General features: G+C 38.8%; 1 protein-coding gene across 3 annotated transcripts in view; it reads right to left on the bottom strand.

Annotated features, from left to right (window-relative positions):
* Positions 1-3,318: 3,318 nt before the first annotated feature.
* Positions 3,319-10,369, bottom strand: part of HERC2 (HECT and RLD domain containing E3 ubiquitin protein ligase 2) — a 112,241-nt gene continuing 105,190 nt past the window's right edge. For all 3 annotated transcript variants that reach the window (XM_032100276.1, XM_032100278.1, XM_032100277.1), the window contains exons 87-93: positions 9,806-9,947; positions 8,820-9,014; positions 8,610-8,722; positions 7,554-7,744; positions 5,703-5,808; positions 4,959-5,171; positions 3,319-4,320 (exon numbers count right to left, since the gene is read on the bottom strand). In XM_032100276.1, the coding sequence (XP_031956167.1) occupies positions 4,048-4,320; positions 4,959-5,171; positions 5,703-5,808; positions 7,554-7,744; positions 8,610-8,722; positions 8,820-9,014; positions 9,806-9,947 (1,233 nt within the window). In that variant the 3' untranslated portion in view covers positions 3,319-4,047. The remainder of the gene's footprint in view (positions 4,321-4,958; positions 5,172-5,702; positions 5,809-7,553; positions 7,745-8,609; positions 8,723-8,819; positions 9,015-9,805; positions 9,948-10,369) is intronic.

Below are 10,369 nucleotides of genomic sequence, written 5' to 3'. Positions count from 1 at the left end.
CAGCTGTAGGATCACGCTGGATGGGTACGGGCTACAGGAAAAGGGGGTGAATACCCATGGAGAACTGCAACGGCATTGCCAGGGTTTGCAGAAGTGCAGTTAGGAAAACAAAAGCTCAGCTTGAACTGAAATTGGCCAGATACAAAAAAACACAAGAAAGGTTTCTTCAGGTATGTAAACAGCCAGTAGAAACAGAAGGAAAACATGGTCTTGCTGTGCAACAGGAAAGCTGAATTAGTCACTAGCAATGCTTAAAAGGCAGAAGTTCTCAACGCTTTCTTCACCTCGGTCTTTACCAGCACTATTGGGCCTCTGGCCGTTGGAACAAAAACCCAGGTTGATGCAAAAATAGACTCACCATCAGTGAAGAAAGAGCTGGGGTGTGAACTGTTACAGGAGCTCAACCCCTACAAATTGATGGGCCCTGACATTATCCGCCTCAGAGCGTTTAAGAGAGCTGGCTGACATCATGTGTGCACTTTCCACAACCCTGGAGAACTGTGGAGATCAGGGGATATCCCAGAAGACAGCAAGAAGGCTAATATCACCCGCATCTAAAGAAGGTCTTAAAGGATGATCCAGGAAGTTACAGGCTCATCAGCCTTACTTCAGGCCCTGGGAAAGTTATGCAACAAATCCCCCTGGGGGGCTATCACAAGTCCGATGAAGCCTATGACTGGGAAAAGTGAGCAGGGATTCGTGAAGGGTAAATCACGCTTGACAAACCTGATCACCTTTTACAACACATTCACTGGCTCGGCTGATGTGTGGCAAGCGGTGGACATGGTCTACTCAATACGAATGAACAGTGTGCTGCTGCAGCAAAGAAACCCAGCAAGATGCTGGGTTACATCAAGATGGAATCGCTAGCACAGATAAAAGTAGTCTTTATCCTACTTGGCACTTGTGAGGCCACACCTGGAACACTGTGCACAAAGATGTGGACAGGCTGCAGAGGATCCAGAGAAGGACCACAAAGAGGGCCAGAGGAGTGGGAGGCCTGTCATGTGAGGAAAGGCTGTAAGAACTGGGTTTGTTCATTCGGCCTGAAGAAAAGAAGCCTTACGAGAGACCTTATCAACGTGTTTCAGTACCTAAACAGTACCTACAAAGAAGACAGACACTCCTTTTTTACAAGGAGTTACATGGAAAAGACAAGGGGTAATGGTACAAACTATTCTTGAGGAGATTACTATTAGACAGAAGAGAAAAAATTTTCACAGAATAGTCTCACCAGTGTCAGGAAAATTAATCCACAAACATCAGAGGTTTATGTCCAAAAAGGAGACAGGAGTCCTGTTATTTATTCGAATAAAGGGAGAGGCCATGGGGCATTGCCCCTGGGGTCTCTCAAGTTTTTGGAGGGTGCAGGCTCCTTTTTATCTTAATTTCCCAGCCGCATTTCCCTCTCTCTTTCCCCATTGGCTGAGGTACTCAAGAGGTACAGACTTCCCAGAACGCCTAATACCTAAGGTTCCCTTCAAATGTATTACCCCCCCTTTATTTTTAGTTCTTATTGAATTTTGTAGTTTTCCCATTTTTTCTTTCATCTCTCAACATCCAATTTCATTTATCAGCAGACCTAGAGTTTGTTTGTAGAGACAAATGTCTTTCCATTCATCAGTCAGTGGAACCCTTCTCATTGTTTCTTTTTATCTCTCAGTGCTGATTTCATCAACCAGAGCTTGTTCATAAAGACAAGCCTCTCATTCCTTTCACCAGGGAGGTGGCAGATTCCCCAACATGGACATTCTTAAGATTCAGCTGGACAGAATGCTGAACCATCTTGTCTAAACTGCACTTTTGCCAATAAAGTTGGAACAGACAGCCATTGAGGCCCCTTCCAACCTGATAATCTAAGAAATGCTGCAAGTCAAGCCACAGCTGACAAGCATCACACTGTAAAAAGGTGCCTGACACTCTTCTGTTAGGATGGGAAAGCAAAGATGCAGGCCTAGGAAGCTTCTTTTACAGTTCAATGCAACAATGCAAATGGATTCCTTACATAAAGCATACTTCTTTTTTACTTTTCTTGGATATAAAACCCTGACATTGTTTTTCTTTTCTATAAGCAAGTTATAAACTCCATGTTACAGTAGTCCATATGCTTCTGGAATGGGGCTTGAAATTCAAGAATGGCAACTGAACTTGGTAAAAGACCTTGGACTGAGATTTGGGCATGACTCATTCATCCCACCTCCTGAAAAGCTGACTACAGACTCTCTTTGATCAAGCTGGATGCCTACAGGGCTCTGGTGTTAGCATGACAAAGGGCAGCAGACAACCACATGAGCACTTCTGTACTACTTCTCCATTCCTTACCCTAAGGAGAAATTCAATTCAGCAGCAAAGATAAAAGAGGTTCTGAAAGGTTTTTTGAGTTTTGCATCTTAAAGACTCAAAAAGACAGAGCATTTTTCACCAGCAGACAGAGAAAATTTGGAGGACAGAGCACAGGCCTGAGTTCTGGAACCTCCAATGAGACAGCATCAGGACGGGCATCTATTGCAAGAGATCTTTAGCACTAAACAGAGGACTCTAAAGCTAACGTATTTCAAAATACTGACATCTTAACTACCAACAGTTTCACCACTATACTGAATATCAAGTTTGTCTCATGAAAACTTAGTTCATGACCACAGTTAATATTTAAATCTAGTTGGAACAGAAGTCAAATGCACACACCGAACAAGAATGAATCCACTCATAATTGTAAAATGTTAAATTGTAAAATGTTGAATACTCACATATACCTGTCCTAATAATTACAGAAGCAATGGTATGACATCACCTACTAATAGATTTTAAAGTAAAATATTAGTGTTCTGGCACAATTAATCTTACTCTCCTGTTTTGAAAAACTAGTGCATACCTATCTGTGTGGTCAGGAATGTGTCATGATCAACATGTCATGTGCCAATGTGTCATGACCAGGCCTTGTAAGGTGACTTAATTTTCTCATTGATACAACATTACACGAGTGTCATCATACTCCTCTCATGTTCAGGTACTTCATGACACCTCTCCCTTACACTCCCTCAAAACTTTTTCCCAAGCGTCCATGAATAAAGTCACCATTACTGTCAACAGTAGCCTTAGGAACAACTGCATAAGCAAGGTGTACCTAATCACTACAATTAACACGTTATCTGGACTTGCTCAAGTTTACTGTAGCTCACAAAACGTCTCTGGCAATGCACCTACTATTGGTGGAGCAGTTTGGTCAAAAGCTGTAAATTGCAGAAACATTTCTTAGTAGAGCTGTTTCAATGTTCATCCCATGTAGGAGCTGCATTACGGTGAAAAAACACATACTGATTCTTAATGTGGCAGAACTTTTATTTAGAGGGAAATTATAACTTTTGCATTTACATGGCACCAATTATATACAGTACACTTTCCATGATAAGAATTATGATGCTTTCACAGAAAGGTATCAAATTTGAGATAAATAATGCATAAGCTAAAATATACAAACCAGGGGTGGAGGTGAAACTATTGGCCATTTTTAATTATCTATATAAGAATTTCAAGGAATAATGTTTATTCAATGTTCAAAAACTTTTAACAAACTTCTAGTAAAGTTAATTGAAATATTTATAATACTATTCCATTGTTGCACAGTATTTCCAATATACAATCAAGAAGATGCACAGAACACAACACTTAATATGAAAAAACCTATTGCACCCACAATTTAAAGGTTTCACTGCCTTTTGGATGCTGCACTACCATATTTATATAAACATTTACAACACTTCAGTAAACACAAAGGTTCTAAATGTAGTGCAGCATTATGGGGGGCCATTTTCAGCTCTTAAAATAAATGTTAAATGCCCATATACTGTGCCATTTATTTTAAGCTGATGGATTAAGCTGTAATCCTTAAGTCCTACTGTGAGTAGCAAACACACTTTCCCCATGTTCAGAAGATTACCACCCCTCTGACTATATAGTCTCTGTTCTGAAACCTGAACCATCCTTGGCTTCATTGTCATTTTGGCATTTTGCCTCAGTGCTTTTAACAACTATTCCTTATATTACTTTTCAATGGCCTGTTAAGTAGTCCTGTGTAGAATCTGAAGCAAAAGAATCTGCATCTTCATTATCAGAGTCATCACTACTGTCATCAGCGGCTGGCTCTCCCGTCAGCGCTATGCGGGCATAGTCATCAGTGTCTATGGACTTGCAGAAGTGAATGGCATACTTCAGTTTTTCCTCTAGTACCTGCTTACAGGAATACCTGGGCAGCTTCAGGAGAAAGAAGCATGTGTAGGACTCAGGAAGGAAGTGGTCTGGAGGATTGTATTTATCCAATACCTGTTAACAAAAAAAGAAAAAAAAGCATTTTATTTTTGATTCACTGTCCAAAACACAAGTAAGTATTGAAATAATTACGGGATTTTTTTTAGCAGCATGTTATATTTTTGATTCTGACGCTGAAGTTTCTTAGAAGAACAATGAAGAGGCCAAATCCATTTTTCCTACGCTAAATCAATAAATAAAAACAGACATGTATGAGCTGCTTTGACTATGAATATGTGGTTGGGAACAATCTAAAAAAGACTGTTTTACTTCAGAAGATATCAAAAGATGATTTCAAGATTGTGTGGTTTTAATTTAGCTGGAATTATTAACTAAACTGAATGAAATGCTAAATAAAGGCCAGCAAAAACAGTTGACTGACTACAGTGGAAAACGATCAAAATTCACAGAAACAAACGCCTGGGAAATTAAATGAATATCCACTTGTCCAAGTCAAGAGAGAAGAATAGTTCTATACGTTATATAACTGTTATAGACATTATTTTTGCTTATATATAGACATTATTTATGTTTAATCTGCAATGTAAAGCTGAAAAACAGTTTAATGAAATCAGGCTGTTATGTCACGCTGCTACTTCTCCACTACCACCTTTTTAAGATGCCTCCAACTTTCCCCATCCCACACACCTTACCTGAATAACAAAGTCCCTCCCCCTAAAGTCTGCAATAGTCCTGGGCAGCCTTGTTCTGCCCCACACAAAACGCAGGAAGAGAGATCGCTCTGTGTTGGAGAAGGATTCCATCACTTCCCAGAACCACTGTATCAAGGAAGCAGTTGGTTCAATGCCTTTGTAAGTTGCTACAGATTTCAGGAGATGAAGTGGAATATCTGGGCTTCCACATACCTGAAAAATAAAATACAGTGATAGGCTACACAAGTCTGATCGAATCAATTCCAGGTGATTTGTTCCCTCCCTTCCTTTAAAATATTTAATCAACTTTTACACTGACAAACTGAGCATTGAAATATTTGAAATGCCATGCATAGTCCCCATGTACAATAATACTGAATATACATCTTCCCATCAGGCAACAGTAATGAATTTTTTTCATATTCCTGAACTTAGGACAAGTATCTCCAATTTACTTCCTAGATCACTGGCATGAAATCACTGGCATGTGGGGATGTTTTGGTGTTGCTTGTTTGTTTCTTCCTGAAATAATTCATTACATCACTGCTCAGCTATATCTAAATAATTTTACTAACACAAAGAGGGCAATTAAACATTTTCTAGTCTTTCCTTGAACTGAATGTTTCAACCACACAGAAATCATTGTAAACAGCATTTAATGTGGGGTTTATATTAGTAAAACAAATGAGTGAATAATCTCACTCCAAGTTAATCTGACAGAAGTAACAGAGCAGAAATTGATACCATAGTTTCCAGTTCATATCCTGTAAAGAGTGAAAGCAGAGGAACTGGAACAACACGGGCCATCCCCTCACGAACTGCTGCAACCTGTTCATCAAATTCATGAAGCCTGCAAAGACACATTTTCAGAGTTTCTGTGAATGTCATTTCTAGCAATTATTTATAGCAATTACTGTGTTATCAAAGCAGCTTTAACCATTCTCCCCAAATGTCCAGCTGTGTACCAAGGAACATTAACAAACATTTATCACAAGATACTTGACTTTCTACACTAATTGCTATTGCACAGCAAGCTCAGTATGAGGAGGTATCTCCCAATGTTTTACATATTTTATTTCATACATATTTTAGTTCTGTGCCTGGCAAAAACAAACCAATACCCCATTTGGAAACAATATGCTCTTGGAAAAGGAGCAGCTGGATCTTGACACTCTAACTTCAAACATTGTCAGCACTAGACAGACATTATGGTAAAAAAACTGGTCTGAACTAAAATAGGAGGTCTGAGGGGACAGTAGGGTTTTTTATTTCAAGACAGGCACAGGTAAGTAGCATTTTGCTGCTTCTGATGCCACACATGATTTGTGCTTTGCTTATTTTTTTTCCCTGTCAAATAATTTCTGAGATGTTTTACAGAGCCCTCCAGAGAGACACATCTCTCACAAGTGCTGTCCTCAGGCTACCCATCACCAAAATAAACAACGATGCCAGGACAAGTTTGGTCTTTTGCATGCACTTTTCCACATGGATTCTATGCATGTGCTAGTTTTCCCTCGCAAGGGCTTCAGAGAGTTAAAAAACTTGATACTTAACATAACCTTTAAATTATTCTCCACAAGGCCTTTTAACTGTAAAATGCTTTAGAATTGCTCATGTCCTCTGAGGACAGCCGGTACTGGCAAGACAGCAAAGCCATTTCTTCAAAGGAATATCAGCTCCAAATGAAATCTCTCTCTTTAATGTCAGAAGCAGGTCTAAGTATTGGTTCATAACCATTTACAGTGGGGGAAAAAAAAAGAAAAATGAAGGCTGTAATTCACAGTTGTTGGCAGACACTATAACTACAAACTAATAAGCAAGTATATAAGGCTCTGATAGAGTCTTGCTCAAGCACTCTCTAAAGAAGAGTGGAATGTGGTGGAGTGAATAAAACAAGCCTGAACCAGTTTCTTATCCAAATTATCTAAATTCACATATTTCAGTAGGCACTAGGGCTACTGCTTCAGATACAAGATGCTTATGATTGTTTCTGAGATGTACTCATCTAGATTAGCTACCTGGCCACATAAGCAACCAAAGGCCAGTCTTCTCAAACACTGAGCAGTTATTTCCCACTGATTTCTGTGCAGTGTTCAGCTTTTGGCACCCATGGGTGCACATCAATGTCCTACCCAAGGAATGAACACTCTGGTTTGTGCATTCCGACCCAGAGTAAGAATTCAGCCGATACTGCCCTTGACTGCAGTTGATGACATGAAAAAGTATGAGTGCAGCAGTACTAGATCTAAGCTCTTTTCACAAAGAGCTTACTGATCAAGCCTATTACTTTAGCTCATAGGAAGAATTAGATGCATGGGATATTTCTCCACAGTAAAACTGGCTGCCAAAACAGCTTTGTTGGGACATGTCTAGACCCCTACCTGCTCGTTTAAGTTGCTTCCTAAAAATTAAGTTTAAGATTTTTCTCCTTGGATACAGTAAGTGAAATCAGAACATCAACACTGTAATCACATGAAAATATTAAAATACTTGTATGTAAGAGGGTAAGGTAGCATATTGTTTAAAAGCTGATACATATTTTTTAAAAGAAAATGCATATTGCTATCAGTAATTTTAATGATTTATTCAACAAACCTGTAGTTTATTGCCAGCCTCACATATTCTGCCCTATTATCCAGTGTAATATGGGTGTACTTGGAACTCAGCTGAATATCTTGACCACTTGCATTAGGCACAGTGAATGGGAGGCTCATAGCTTCAAATTCTTCTGAAGTAGCTTCATTGTCTCGAATGTACATAAGCCCAGGAATAAAATCTTTATCAACCTTTGAAAGTAAGAAACGCGAGTTAAAGTCAGTTTATTAACACTATACAACAGCATCTGTTGCATGCCAAAAGCAGTGCATCGTGTGTCACCTACCAAAAGCTTTGACAAATGCCTGACCACAATTCATCTAACTTGAATTCAAAGCCATAAAATTTCATTAGGTTGGATGGGGGAAAGTGCACATATTCTAGATTTCAATTTTTTTGGAGGGCAAATGCCCTCCAAAAGAAACTGTATCATATAAGAAAGTGGATTTAAAGCTTAAAAGCATAATCATCCCTACCAGCACTGGGTTTGGTACAAAAGGAATCCCCTCACTGACAAGTAAAGGACTCAATGCTTTTACAGTGAGTACATTTCTACATGACAGTATTTGAGAAGGAACTTTTCTTCATAATGAAGACCTAAGTCTTACTCCACATTTACTGAGCTCAGTAAACAGAAACTGAAAGCTTGTGAAATTCAGTAAGTGAGCACAAACCAGTAGTAGTTTGAACTTACTTTCTTTTAGTTCAAAACAGTGCAGGCCCGTGCCCCCAAATCAGTTATTGCATCTTGGTATAACAGTTAACAGCTACAGAAAGGTCTACTGGGAACTAGGAATTCAACCACAAAGATTGTCTAGTCAAACCCATGAGAAGATTTCAGAATGCTCTAGAATTCAAATAGATTATTTAACCACTCTTGAACAACTTAAATTTACAAGTTTTAACAGTCAGTACAAATCATCCTTGGCTCAGAATATAAAAGGCCAGTCAAAATACAATCACATAAAAACCAGGGAAACCAATCACTTGAGAAATTTATGCTGGAGTCTGCTTGTCTTCTGTAAGCTGCATCCTACCCTCGAACTTCCTTCTCACCTCACTGAGATCAGCAATTGTTAGGTTCATTCCTGCAAGCTGTTTCCACACTGGCTCAGCCAGGTTGAGGCTCAGAGGGCTGCCAGTCCGGATAGCAATGCCCAAAAGTACACCTGTAAGTTTTAACATAATTTATTAGTTTTGTTAGATTCCCAATATTCTGACTACACATAAAGCACACAGAATATCAGGAAGTTGCTAAGGAATTACCAAGAAAGCGAAACATGTTCATATGCAGTAGTGACTTGGCAGCAGGATTTAATAGGAAACAATCTCTGTTTGCTCCAGATTCATCTCTTCCATTTGGTGTCACAATTAATAGAGGGGTCAGCCCATTCTGAAGTTCTTCACACATTTCTGCTATTGATTCACTATAACCTCCACCACAATCATCCACAGATTCACCTTGGAGAAGAAAAAAGGCTCAAAATTAAATATCCCTTCAAAAATAACTGAAGTATTGAAACAAACTGTATTTTCTCTGTGGGGATAACTGAATAAACAAAAGTTTACTAAAAGCTGCAGCGTTATATCCCTTCATATGAAAATGCTAGAAGTTTGGCTCTGTATTTGGATGCTTCCAGTTCATTGCAAAATGTATTTTTTAGGAGATTATATGACACATCACAGTGCCAAAAATACTATTTTGACAGAGTGCAACTAATATTTTGGGCTATATGCTAATAACAATAAAATACAACAGAAATAGAAAAGGCATAGTGTTGCTTTGTTTTTCACGAGTGGCATTTTAAAGTAGGTATGTTTTATTTAGCCCATATACAGTAGATAGAATGGCACTTCGATCTAAAATATTTTTCATTAAAAAGCTCAGTGATAGACGAATTGTAAAAACTACCCTACCAGTAAAACTAGCAAACCAGGATTATTTACCAATTCAGACAGCTGAAAAATTAGGTTTAGGTTTTGCAGAATGTTTGTTGTTAGCAGAATAGCTGCCCCTGGAACCTGAAAAGAACTACACACACACTTCCATAAATCTTGAGGGGTTTTATAAACTCATTTTGAAAGCTTTTTTACTTCCCAACATTTTAAGCACCTTCCTCTGCCTACACACATGCATTGTTTTTCTGTATCCCTTCCTTCCTTCCTTCAGGTTCTCCAAAAGAGTAAATCCCAAGAAAACAGTAAAGTTAAGTGCAAAGCAGGAAGGGGTGGGGTGTTGAGAAATTTCTTACCAACAAACTTGACTTTCCAAACACGATGAGGAAGCAGAAGGCTATCGGGGCTAAAGGAACTCATTTTTGCACACATCTGTCCAAACACTGACTTTGTACCATCAGGTCCAGCCAGTCCTCCTTTACTCCTGGAACGTTTTACCTATTGAGTAAGTACATTATAAAAGTCACTGTAAGAACATATTTCAGCTGGCATCACTGGGCAGATAAATAAGGAATTTTCAGTTCCCCCAACCACCAACACCTTATCTTTAATTTCCAAGAGTTCTTTGTTCATCTGTCACTAATCAGGACTACATCTGTTCATCTTTAAAGGAAAATGGAAAGACAGAGGGATAGCAAGGATGAAGTCTAATGATAAAGACTTCTTTTGTTTCTGAAGAAGCAGCCAATGACTTGGCAAGTCCTTTCAGTTAATTCATCCTATCTCTATACATAGATTCAATTGACAAATCTGAGTAAGTTTTTCCACACATGAGAGAGATTAGAGACTGTGCTGTTAGCCAGAAAACTGGGTACGTGTTAGTCTTATATTTATTAATTGTAATGACTAAATATGCATCT

This window comes from Corvus moneduloides, chromosome 2, assembly GCF_009650955.1.
Source record: "Corvus moneduloides isolate bCorMon1 chromosome 2, bCorMon1.pri, whole genome shotgun sequence".
Lineage (NCBI taxonomy): Eukaryota > Metazoa > Chordata > Aves > Passeriformes > Corvidae > Corvus > Corvus moneduloides.
The sequence above is the reverse complement of the archived record's forward strand: the minus strand, read 5'-3'. Positions and strand labels throughout refer to the sequence as shown.